General features: G+C 39.2%; 1 protein-coding gene across 1 annotated transcript in view; it reads left to right on the top strand.

The window, feature by feature from the left end:
- TUBGCP4 (tubulin gamma complex component 4) overlaps window positions 1-12,934 on the top strand; it is a 34,988-nt gene that overhangs the window by 16,473 nt on the left and 5,581 nt on the right. Inside the window, exons 8-13 of the mRNA XM_008528528.2 lie at window positions 252-417; window positions 655-779; window positions 8,141-8,191; window positions 8,622-8,727; window positions 10,086-10,193; window positions 10,627-10,765. Of these exons, the coding sequence (XP_008526750.1) occupies window positions 252-417; window positions 655-779; window positions 8,141-8,191; window positions 8,622-8,727; window positions 10,086-10,193; window positions 10,627-10,765 (695 nt within the window). The remainder of the gene's footprint in view (window positions 1-251; window positions 418-654; window positions 780-8,140; window positions 8,192-8,621; window positions 8,728-10,085; window positions 10,194-10,626; window positions 10,766-12,934) is intronic.

Genomic DNA, 12,934 nt, shown 5'->3' with positions numbered 1-12,934 from the left:
ACACAGCAGTAAAGGGAGAGTGAGAACTAAAATCCTAATGTTAAGAAAATTTATTTCCACCATGCTATCCTGCTGCGTGAAAATGGAATATGTGTCTCTAACCTAGTAGTTTAAGAATTACGTGACTTTAGAGTTAAAGTCCCTGCTTCCAGAAAATATAACCCATGGGTTGCGAGAGTTACAGGATGTTTTCTTGTCTTCCCTTTCTTACTTCATACATCGTCTCTGATACGGATTATTTCCTTGGCTAGCGCCTGATAGAGGAAGAAAACATGCTGGCGCCATCTCTAAAGCAGTTCTCCCTGCGAGTGGAAGTTTTGCCATCCTACATTCCAGTGAGGGTTGCTGAAAAAATCCTGTTTGTTGGGGAATCTGTCCAGATGTTTGAAAATCAAAATGTGAACCTGACTAGAAAAGGTAGGAATCTCCTTGCCCACTGGACTCCATCCGCAAGGGCCCTTCTTTCTTGAAACTGTGCCGCCCCAAAGAATGCCTGGTCAGTGAGTGATGAGCAGTATTTTGTACTGAGATTTCAGCGCAACCATGCCATGCTCGCCTGAGAAGCAGGTGAAGGAGCCGTCCCACCGGGATTAGAGAACCTCGCCTGTCCTGCTTGCTCTCTGTCTTCCTCTGACAGTGCCTTCCTTTCTGCAGGATCCATCCTGAAAAACCAGGAGGACACGTTTGCTGCAGAGCTGCATCGTCTCAAGCAGCAGCCGCTCTTCAGCCTGGTGGATTTTGAGCAGGTGGTGGATCGCATTCGCAGTACTGTGGCTGAGGTTTGTCTGTCATAGTATATTTTATTAGAAAGAAAATAGACTGGTTCCCCAGAAACTGAGTGCTTGACTTTTGTTTCTTCCTGATGGGGTTAGAACTTAGCTTGGAGGGAATTGTTTCAGAGAGCTGCAGGGCAAGAAGTAGAAAATAAAAGCATTATGTTGTTAGTAATAGAGACAGAACTGCCTTCGCCTTCTCACACCTGACAGGAGTTTGCTAGTTAGCTGGTTAGTTAATTAGTTAGTTGAATAAAGGGAGGTCTTAGTTTCATTTCAGACAGTCAGCATTTTGAGTCTGTCTACATAGTTGGCAGTAACTCCAAGGAATCAACTAACTCTAACTAAATTTAGCGCCTTGCATTTTAGAGTGAATTTATTACTTATTCTTTCATTCATGGATATGATAATCTTATGAGGAAGGCAGAACAAGTATTATTTTTCCATTCCTATAAATGAAAGAAAATAGAAAGCTGCCTTGTCTGTTGTTGCACAGTAAGTAAAGAAGGTGCGTTCAGAACCAGGTCTTCTGCCTCCTGCTTCGGGTTCTTAGTCAACTGTGCTTCATCCAACTTAAATTGTGACCAGTAATTTTTCAAATGGGCATATGTTCTATGGCTTCTAATAAAATTTGGCTCACAGGTGTGTGATAACTTGATAACTTATTCTGTTTTTTAGAACAATTAATCTAAGACAGGAATTGTTGCTGAAAGTTAGATTGAATTTACTATAAAAATTATCTAAGCTAGGTTTTTTTTAGGAGGGGAAATCTTCACCAAGTCAACATGTTGAAACCGTATTAATCTATTCAAGACGTTTATTACTTCTTGTACCAGCTTTGGCATCCATTTCATCTAGATTTAATTTTTTAAAAATCTCTGCTTGTCTGGCACTGTGTTTCATTCTGTATTTTATTTATTTTAATCTTTTTTATTGTTTAGTCTTATTAATCTTTTCAAAGAACCAGCTTTTGTTTTTATTAATCTTCTGTATTTTTTCTCTATTTCATTGATATCTGCCTTTACCTTTACTATTTTTCTTCCTTCTTGTTTCTTTGAGTTTTCTCTGTGACTCTTTTCTAGTTTCGTAGGCTGAAAAGTTGACTCTTCTATTTTCAACCATTGTTTCCTAAGAAATATGTATAAAACTTTACATATTGCTTTGACTCTATCCCACAAGTTTCGTCATGTGTCGTCTTCATTATCATTCTGTTTTAAAGAATTCTTAATTTTCTTTATGATTTTCTTTTTAACCCAAGGAATTAAGTTTTAATTTTATCGCAGTATAGTTGGAGAACATGTCTGTATAATGGTCCTTTGGAAGTTATTGAGACTTCCTTTATGGACTAATGTAGGGTCTTTATTTTGTTTTTAATTGTTCCACATCTGCCCAGAGGATGTATATTCTGTGTTGAGTCTGGAGTTCTGTGCATGTTCTAATTCGTCACTTTCAGGTTATATGTTAGACATGTGCATATTTATAATGAATATATATTCTTTTTTTCCTTTTATGTATACATAATTTTCTCTTTATCACTAATGATATATGTTTTTATATGTTTATGTACTTTTTAATTAAATCCTTTTTTTTAAATTATTAAGACCATGAACCAGCTTTCTTTGGGTCATATTTACCTGACATATCTTCTTTCATCCTTCATTTTCAGCTTTTCTATGGGCTTTTATCTCCCCATTCTTACCCTCCCTGTCCACAAGCAACCACCGCTCTGCTTTCTGTCACTATAGATTAGTTTGCAGTTTCTGGATTTTATATAAATGGGATCATACATTATGTACTCTTTTTTGGGAGGATGTGGGTCAGGCTTCTTTTACTCAGCATAATTATTTTGAGATTAATCCATGTCAGATGTATCAATAGTTTATTCCTTTATTGTTTAGCTTGCACAGAACACTCATAACCATCATTAATACATGTTTTTTTTTAAACATTTCTCTAAATGTCTTACAGAATGGTAAACACATCCCTTCACTTAAAAAATACTCTTCGCTTTGTAGCAAGCAGGTACCACTTTTACAAACATTGTTATTACAAGTGTAGTACAAGTGTCATGCACTTGTGACATGACAGAGGACCTCTCACATCCATTCCCTGAATAACACTCTTCTCAAAGTATCCTGCACATGCAGTTTTTAAAAACATCTTTATTACATGTGTTTTCATTTTTTCTTTTTCTATTAATACATGTGTTTTAATTTATTTTTTATTGAAATATATTTGTCATATAACATCATCTAAATTTAAAAAGTGTACATTAAATGTTGATTTGATACATTTATATATTGTAATATGATTACCATTGTACCTCTGTTACATCACATAATTATCATTTCTTTTGTGTGGTGGGAATAATTACAGTCTAGTCTCTTAGCAAGTGTGATGATTATAATACAATATTGTTGTCTATATTCACTATACTGTGCATCAGGTCCCCAGGGCTTCCTTATCTACTAGTTGCAAGTTTGTACCATTAACCATCATCTCTCACCATTTTACTCCCTGTTTTTATAAGTTTGGCTTTTTTAGATTCCACATAATAAATGATATCATATACTACTTGTCTTTCTCTGTCTGACTTATCTCACGTAGCATAATGTCCCCAAGGTCCATCCATGTTGTTACAAATGGCAGGATTTCCTTCTCTCTCATGGCTAAAAATTTCATTGTATATACCAAATCTTCTTTATCCATTCATCCATTGACGGGCACTTAGGTTGTTTGCATATCTTGGATATTGTGAATAATGCTGCATAGGAGAATATATATCTCTCTGATTACCTATTTTTATTTCCTTTGGGTATATACCCAGAAGTGGAATTGCTTGATCATATGATAGCTCTATTTTTAATTTTTTGAGGAACCTCCATGTTGTTTTCCATAGTGGCTGTACCAATTTACATTCCCACCAACAGTGCACATGGGTTCTCTTTTCTCCAAATCTTTGCCAACACTTATCTCTTGTCTTTTCAATAATAGCCATTCTGATGGGTCTTGAGGTGATATTTCATTGTGGTTTTGATTTGCATTTCCCTGATGATGAGTGATTTTGAGCATCTTTACATGTACCTGTTAGCCATTTGGACGTCGTCTTTGGAAACATGTCTGTTTAGTTCCTCTGCCCATTTATTTTTATTTTTATTTTTTTTTCCTGCTTTATCTCCCCAAACCCGCCCTGTACACAGTTATATATCTTAGTTGCAGGTCCTTCCAGTTGTGGGATGTGGGACACCACCTCAACGTGGCCTGACAAGCAGTGCCATGTCCGCGCCCAGGATCCAAACCCTGGGCCGCCACAGCGGAGCGCGCGAACTTAACCACTCAGCCACGGAGCCAGCCCCTCTTCTGCCCATTTAATCGGATTGTTTTGTTGTTGTTGTTATTGAGTTGTGTGAGTGCTTTATATATTTTGGATATTAACCCCTTATCTGATATATGGTTTGCAAATGTTTTCTCCCATTCTGAGGTTGCCTTTTCATTTTTTTTCATTGTTTCTTTTGCTGTGCAGAAGCTTTTTAGTTTGAGGTAGTCCAACTTGCTTTTGTTGTTTATTTTTGCTTTATTTGTTTATGCTTTTGGTGTCATATCCAAAAAATAATTGCCAAGACCAGTGTTGAGAAGCTTCTTCCCTATGTTTTCTTCTAGGAGTCTTAGGTTTCAGGTCATATGTTTAAGTCTAATCCATTTTGAGTTAGTTTTTCGAGTCGTGTGACATAGGGTCCTATTTCATTGTTCTGCATGTTTTTTTTCAGTTTTCCCAACACCATTTATTGAAGAAACTCTCCTTTCCCCATGGGGTGTTCTTGGCTCCCTTGTCAAATATTACTTAACTGTATATGTGAGTTTTATTTCTGGGCTCTCTATTCATTTCTATTGGTCTGTGTGTCTATTTTTATGCCTGTACCATGCTGTGTTAATTAGTATAGCTTTGTAGTGTAGTTTAAAATCCATAAGTGTGATTTGTCCTCTGGCTTTGCTCTTCTTTCTCAGGATTGCTTTGGCTATTTGGTGTCTCTTGTGGTTCCACACAAATTTTAGGACTGTTTTTTTATTTGTGTGAAGAATGCTGTTTGAAGTTAGATAAGGATTGCCTTAAATCTATAGATGGCTTTTGGTAGTGTGGGCATTTTAACGATATTAATCCTTCTGATCCATGAATACAGCATGTCTTTCCATTTGTTTGTTTCTTCTTCAATTTCTTTTAACAAACTCTTGTAATTTTCATTGTACAGATCTTTCACTTTCTTGGTTAAATTTATTCCTAGGTATTCTTTAATCAGCATGATTATTTTGAGATTAATCCATGTTGCATTTATCAATAGTGTATTCCTTTTCATTGCTGAGTAGTATCCCATTGTTCATACCAATGTGTTTATCCATTCTCTGTTGATAGACATTTGGATTATTCCCTCATTGTAGTTTTAATTTGCATTCCCCTAATGACTAATGCTGTTGAACGTTTTTTCATATGCTTATTTGCCATATGCTTATTGTCTTTGATGAAGTGTCTGTTCAAATCTCTTATTGATTTTTTTATTGTTTTTGTTTTCTTACTGTTGTATTTTTAGAGTTCTTTATGTATTCTGGATATAAATCCTTTATCAGATATGTGATTTACAAATATTTTCTCCTAGTCTATGACTTGTCTTCTCATTCTCTTAACAGTATTTTTCAAAGAACAGAAGTTGTTAATTTTGATTAAGTCCAGTTTATCAATTTTTTTTCTTTTATGGATCATGTCTTTAGTGCTGTGTCTAAACTTTGCTTAATCCAAGGTCACAAAGATTATTTCCTCTGTTTTCTTCTAGAAAATTTATTGTTTTCAGCTTTACATTTAGGTTTATGATCATTTTGAGTTAATTTTTGTATGTGGTGCAAAGTGTAGATCAAGTTTTAATTTTTTACACGTGGATATCCAATTGTTCCAGCAACTTGGTTCTTTTTTATGATTTCTTTTTGTATATTTATATTGCTATTATCCTCACCTCTGTAAGCATATTTATCAAGACTATTTTAAATTCTTGGTCTGCAGCATAGGTCAGATTTCCCAGGAAACAGATTCTGAGCTGAGATTTGGTTGCAAGAAGTGAGAGAAGTAGAAATGAGCAGAGAGAGAAGGTGAACTGTGATGCAATTGCAGCAGAAGCCTTGGCCACTTCTGTGCAGAGCTCGAAAGCTAGGATGGCCCTTCAGAGATGTTCCAGTTGAGGTTAGAGAGCTAGGCCATTGTACCTCTGCATCTATCAGAATTCGATGTGGGCTCCCCTCACTTAGGGAGTGGAACCATCGGTAAGGAAGCTCCCTTGACCAAGGGCAATTCCTAGAATGCCGACAACAGCCAATACTCCCAGTAGCTGGGGTAATGAGTACCTCATTCTTACAGGGGAGATCTGGGCAGCACACTATACTATCCACTCAGTCTGTTCTAAGACTTCTGCTTCAGAGGTTGTGTTTCTTTTACTCTTCATGTATCTAATTATTTTGACTTATGAGGTTATATTCCCCTAAAGATGTCAGCTACTTTGCCTAGTACTGTGTATTGGAAAAGGACCAAAGGCCAGTTCCTAATCCATGTCAGTTCCAGTAAGAGAGAGAGGGGATGAGCTCCAGGGTGGAGAATTCAGGCACCCTGAACCAAGGTTGATCACCAGGCAAATCCTAGTCAGGATTTTACCTTTGATGCTGGTAATGGTTATGTAGTTGATTTTTATGTATTAATCATCAATCTTGCTGAATTCTCATACTAGTTCTAATAATCTGTATGTCAGTTCTCTTGGACTTTCTATGCAGATAGTGATATCATCTCTTAAGAATAACAGTTTCTTGGGGCCAGCTTGGTGGTGTAGTGCTTAGGTTTGCATGCTCCACTTCAGCAGCCCGGGGTTCACAGTTTCAGATCCTGGGCACAGACCTATACACCACTCATTAAGCCATGCTGTGGCAGTGTCCCACATACAAAATAGAGGAAGATTGGCACAGATGTTAGCAACAATCTTCGAGAAGCAAAAAGAGGAAGACTGACAACAGATGTTAGCTCAGAGTCACTCTTTTACACCAAAAAAAAAGAATAACAGTTTCTTCCTTTCCAGTTATATATACACACACACAGTAGTCCCCTCTTATCTGCAGTTTCACTTTCCATGGCTTTAGTTACCCTTGGTCAACTGTGGTCTGAAATTTCTAAATGGAAAATTCCAGAAATAATTCATAGGTTTTAAATTGCATGCTGATCCGAGTAGTGTCCTGAAATCTTGTGGTCCCACTCCATCTGGCCCGGGACATCAATCATCCCTTTGTCTAGTGTGTTCACACCGTATATGTTACCCACCCATTAGTCACTTAGTAGCCATCTCGGTTATCAGATCAATTGTCATGGTATCACAGTGTTTGTGTTCAAGTAATCCTTATTTTACTTAATAATGACCCCAAAGTGCAAGAGTATAGTGATGGTGGCAATTCAGATATGCCAAAGAGAAGCTATAAAGTACTTGCTTTAAGTGAAAAGGTGAAAGTTCTTGACTTAATAAGGAAAGAAGAAAATCATATGCTAAGATCTACAGTAACTTTTATTATGGTATATTGTTATAATTGTTCTATTTTATTATTATTGTTGTTAATCTCTTACCATGCCTAATTTATAAATTTTAAAAAACGTAATACATATGGGGTTCAGTACTATCTGTGGCTTCAGGCATCCAATGGGATCTTGGAACACATCCCTGTGGATAAGGGGGGACTGCCGTATATAATTTTAAAGATTTTTTCTTATTGCACTGGCAAAGTCTTTAGTACAATGATGAATGACTTTAAAGGTATTTCTTCTAATGTTTCACCATTAAATAGGGTGTTTGCTGTGAGTTTTTTATATATACCCTTTTATCAGAATAAAGAAGTTTCCTTCTATTGCTTATTTGCTCACTTTCTTTTTTAAAATCTTGAATGGATATTGAGTTTTATCAAATGCTTTTTCTGCATCTGTTGAGGTGATCATATGGTTTTTCTCTTTTAATCTTTAATGTAGTAAATTACATTCATATTTAAAATTTTATTTTTTTACTGAGATAAAATTCACATAACAAAATTCATCATTTGAGCCATTTAAAATAGTGTACAATTCATTGGTTTTTGGTATAGTCACAATATTGTGCAACCATCACCACTATATAATTCCAGAACATTTCTATCTCATATATTTTTTTCACTGTTAAACTATTCTTTCATTCCTTGGATTAACCCAACTTAGTCGTGGTATATATTCTTTTTTCAATACATTGCTGGATTTGTGCAGAATCATTCTTTACAGTTTTCATTGTAATGAAATTTTGTCACTGTTTTGTTGGTTCTTCTCACAGCATCTCTGGAAGCTGATGGTAGAAGAGTCAGATTTACTGGGTCAACTGAAGGTAATAGCTTAGCTGTTCTTTTAACTCTTAAAATGATGCTGGTAGGCAATGACTTCATTCTTTAGTCTCTCCTGAGAGCACTGGTTGCCTATACCCAGACTTCCGGAGTGGCCTCATATGTCCTCACCCAAGTGGGCAAACTACCTAATGCTACAACTCTACTATGGTACAAAGCTTTGGGTGTCTACTTTATTCTGGCATAATATAATTGTGTTTTCATTGAATAAATGATCCCAAGACACACCATTTATCTTGCCACGAGGAACTGCTAAATATGCCCTTTTGAAATGCCAGAAGCCTATATCCTTTTAAGGGTTGGGCTCAAACTGATGAGAATGGAAATTATATGTAAAATTCTCTTAGCTATAGATAGTGAGGAGCTTCTGGGCCTGCTGGATTACTGAATTGTAAATTGAAATTTTCTCCGCAGATCATTAAAGACTTTTACCTTCTGGGACGTGGAGAACTGTTTCAGGCCTTCATTGACACAGCTCAACACATGTTAAAAACACCACCCACTGCAGTAACCGAACATGGTAATTGCCTGGTGGGCCTGCGAATTCCCAGCTTACTGAAGTTGTAGGATATTTCTTGGCTGCTTTTGAGCCATTTAGGCCAGTTCCATAGAGGAGCAGCCTGGTGAGTTACAGAGCAGTGTTTCCAAAGATGGAAGGCCCTTTCAGGTAGGCTTCATGCTGAGGTCGTTAGGAGCACCATCTTGGTTTGTGACCCTTCCTGGAAGAGTTGGTATAAGCCTTCAAACAAGGTATTTTATCTCATCAGATTACAGCCATATATGGGACTTACTGCCAGTTGCCACTTACTGTATTAGAATTCTTTAGGTTGTGAATGATGGGCTCTTTGATGGCTTTACAGTCCCATCTGGTCTCATGGCCACCAACAGCTCCCAGGAACATGCCTCACAGTGTCTACTGGAGGAGCCAAACCCAGTCTCTCTGGTAGTAAGTTGAAGAATTCTAGAGGATGGGTTTTGATTAGCCCAACCCAGATCACATATTGGCATAGATCAAAGAGGTCAGACACTTAGATATGCCTGCTTCAATAAAGTGTTCACCCTTAACCAGCTGATGACCATTCCCATCCAAACTACATAAGTAGAGTCAGGTAAGGATCAGAGTCAAAAAAAAAAGAGAATGTGGTGGGCGGGGGGAAAAGGTTACTGTTTTTCTAGCTTTATAAAACAATAGATGTCCACTGTACTTACATGGGACTTTTTTGGTTGCACACATCAGAAAATCCAATTCAAACTCACTTAAAGAAAAAAAAAGAATTTATTGATTCTCATTACTGAAAAAAGGTCAGAGGTATGATAGCTTTAGGCAAAGTGTGATCCAGTGGCTCCCGTGACGCCTTCAGGACTTGGTGTCATTCCGTCTTTCACCTCTGCCTTTCTTCTCTGACAGGCCTGCTCCATACAGTAGTAAGATGGCCTCCAACCAAGCTCACATCTTACTAGGTCCCTGTTTATCATGAAAAAAAGAGCTTCACTCTTTCAGAGTCTGAAATGAGCCTCTGGATTGGGCTGGCTTGGGTCATGTCATGTTCATATCCCTAAACAAAATAGTCTAACGAGCAAAAGTATTACATTACACTTGATCATGCCTTGGTCACTTGCCTACGCCTAGGATCAGACACTGTCAATCCCACTGGAACCAGACGGATTGTACTGGGCAGGGGTAATTCTCCAAGAAAAATCAGGGTGCTGTTACCAGCAAGAGGAGGAGGAATGCATGCTAGTCAGGTGAAAGCAACCGATATCTACTGCGCCCTGCTGTTAGTGTTAGGCAGGCTGGGGGAGAAGTAGAAAGCCAGAGGAGCCTAGGTTTGTTATGTAGCCAAGCGTTCTTGTCAGCCCGTGTGTTCTTTCTTGCAGATGTGAATGTGGCCTTCCAGCAGTCAGCACACAAAGTGCTGCTAGACGATGACAACCTTCTCCCTCTGTTGCACTTGACAATTGAGTATCATGGAAAGGAGCATAAAGGTTTGCCATTCTTTCTTCTACCTTTCTGCTCCTGCTGGTCATCATCTGTTCTTCCATCCACCTCCACAGAAACCATATCATTTTGGACCTTAGAAGTCACCTAGGCAAGTGCCCTAATTTTATAATGGGAGAAAAGGGAAGTCTAAAGAGGCCAAGTGAGATGCCCAGGTCTCAGTTTTTGTTTTTCTTTCATCATCCTGCTGGAATGATCTCTGTTCATTTCCAGCCACAAGATTTTAAGGCTGAAAAAAGGATCTCTAAAAGACCTCCTAAAATAGCCTCACAGAGAAGTTTCCTTGCCTTCTGCAAACCCGTCTCGTATCCCCTTTATGCTTCTGACACTGCAGGCTCGAGTGAGCACTCACTGCATCAATGTTATTCACCTTGTTGAAGCTCTGGTTCTAGATTAGCAAAATCATTTCTTCTCTTACAGATGCTACTCAGGCAAGAGAAGGGCCTTCTCGGGAAACTTCTCCCCGGGAAGCCCCTGCATCTGGCTGGGCGGCCCTAGGTCTCTCCTACAAAGTGCAGTGGCCACTACACATTCTCTTTACCCCTGCTGTCCTGGAAAAGTGAGTATTTCTGAGTTTCTCACAAGTAAATCTTACCCACCTTACTTCCACTTTTTTTTTTTTTTTTTGAGAAAGATTAGCCCTGAGCTAACATCTGCTGCCAATCCTCCTCTTTTTGCTGAAGAAGACTGGCCCTGAGCTAACATCCGTGCCCATCTTCCTCTACTTTTTATGTGGGTTGCCTGCCACAGTATGGCTTGATAAGCAGTGCGTAGGTCCACGCCTGGGATCCGAACCAGCAAACCCCGGGCTGCCGAAGTGGAGAACACAAACTTAACCTCTATGCCACTGGGCTGGCCCCCCACCTTACTTCCAGTGGAAGAAATTAGCAGGAATAGAATTGGTGGGAGCAAAAAAGCCACTCAACTAGTTTGTAACAGTCTATAAATCAGAGGTTGCAAACTCAAATGCCTTCAGGGGCTTGGCAGAAAACATTAAAGCTGCAGATGTGAGACAGTGGGGGGTGGTGGATGCTGGAATGAACAGGAGGGTCAAATTCTTAAAATGATCAGAGTTTGTTTTTTTTAATCACAAAATAACAATTTATAGGCTGCCAGTTTGTGACCTCTGGAAAATGCAGTCTCAGCCACCACATTGAGAGTCTGGCCCTTGATAATTCTATCAGACTGACAAGGTTCCTCCCTAACTTGTAATTTTCTGTTGATTCACTTGGGAAGACTTGCCAAGCCCAAGTGTTTGCTGTGGACTTTAGCCACTGGGGAGAAGATCACCTCCTCACCCCCAGGGAGAGGCAATGGGGGCAGCCAAGCTAGGTGGTAGAGTAAAGGAGCTGGACCAAGGTGGTAAGAGACTCTCTTGGATCAGCTTTGGTCTTTATCCCGAGAGCCTGCCAAATGCCACCGCTCGGCCCCATCAGGAGCTGATGTCCCCAAACCAGAGGGAACTAGAGCACTAGGGAGAGGAGGCAGGGGAAGCATACTTGGCAGGTGGTGGCCTTGGAAATCCATCCCCACCTCAAAATCCACTTCAAGGATTTCCCAAATCCTGTTACAGGTTCCGGCCCTGGCCCCTGGCCCGGCAGGAGGAGGGAAGCTGTCCTGCTCAGGCTAAAGGAATGGAGAAAATGGAAACAAACAGAAGCACCCCTCTTCCTCCCTGTTCCTGTTCACAACCGTCTCTACTTTTTTGGGGTAGAGCAGCTTAGGGTACAACAGGCTAGGCATAAACTGGAAAAGACAGGCTGGTTCAGGAAGAAGATTCTGTGGCAGGTTCAGAGCCCATAGCCTCACCTAAATAAGTTGCATGGACCTTGTCCAGAGAGCCTTCAAAACACCAGAGCTCCAGGAGACCCACAGGCAAACAGTCCACTGACCTCTCCTGACATGCTCTTAACACCCTTGAAATACAGCTAAGAAGTATTTTTAAAAACTTTTTATTATGAAAATTTCCAAATAAAAACAAAAGTATGGACTACAATGAACTCTTATGTACGCATTATCCAGCTTCAGTAACCATCAACATTATGTTACTTGTTTCATCCCCTCTTTTTTTTCGCTAGAGCCTTTTAAAGCAAATCCCCGACATGCCATTTCACTCCATCACTATGGAATTCAAAAAAGGCATGTTTTTAACATAATTATAATGCCATTATCACACTCAATAAAATTAATAATAATTCCATATTATCTAACATCCAGTCCACACTGACATTTCCCCAGTTATCTAAAAAATGTCTTTTGATGGTTGGGTTTGTTCAGATCAGAATCTAACAAGATGTACTATTTTCAAAATGTTCCATTAGAAGTAGGTAATTTTTAAAGCCAAATGGAATTGGACTGTCTTCTGCAAACCTGCCTAAGGATGGGCAAATAGACCCTGTTCCAGCAGGAGTCAGCTGCTCTTCCCATGAGTCTTCTCAGTACCAGGGCTCAGCATTAGGCAATGAGCCCCTGAGCTAGTTGGGACGTTGATCTCAGTGAGGGGAGCCCTTAATTTTATTTTCTCTTTTTTGGGCTTCAGGACAGAGAATCAGATTAACCAAAATCCTTGGTTCCTAACACATTCTTATGATTGGTCCATGCAAGACCCTCCTTCCTTCCTTCCTTCTTACACACATACACGCCATAAAACCACTTCCCAGCACAAAAGCTAGAACACTGACAGTAATGTCCATCCGCCTGTGTGGTCCTTCCAGTCCTGCCCCTCATC

This window comes from Equus przewalskii, chromosome 1, assembly GCF_037783145.1.
Source record: "Equus przewalskii isolate Varuska chromosome 1, EquPr2, whole genome shotgun sequence".
NCBI classification, from domain to species: domain Eukaryota; kingdom Metazoa; phylum Chordata; class Mammalia; order Perissodactyla; family Equidae; genus Equus; species Equus przewalskii.
This window is presented reverse-complemented; position numbering and strand designations above follow the sequence as displayed.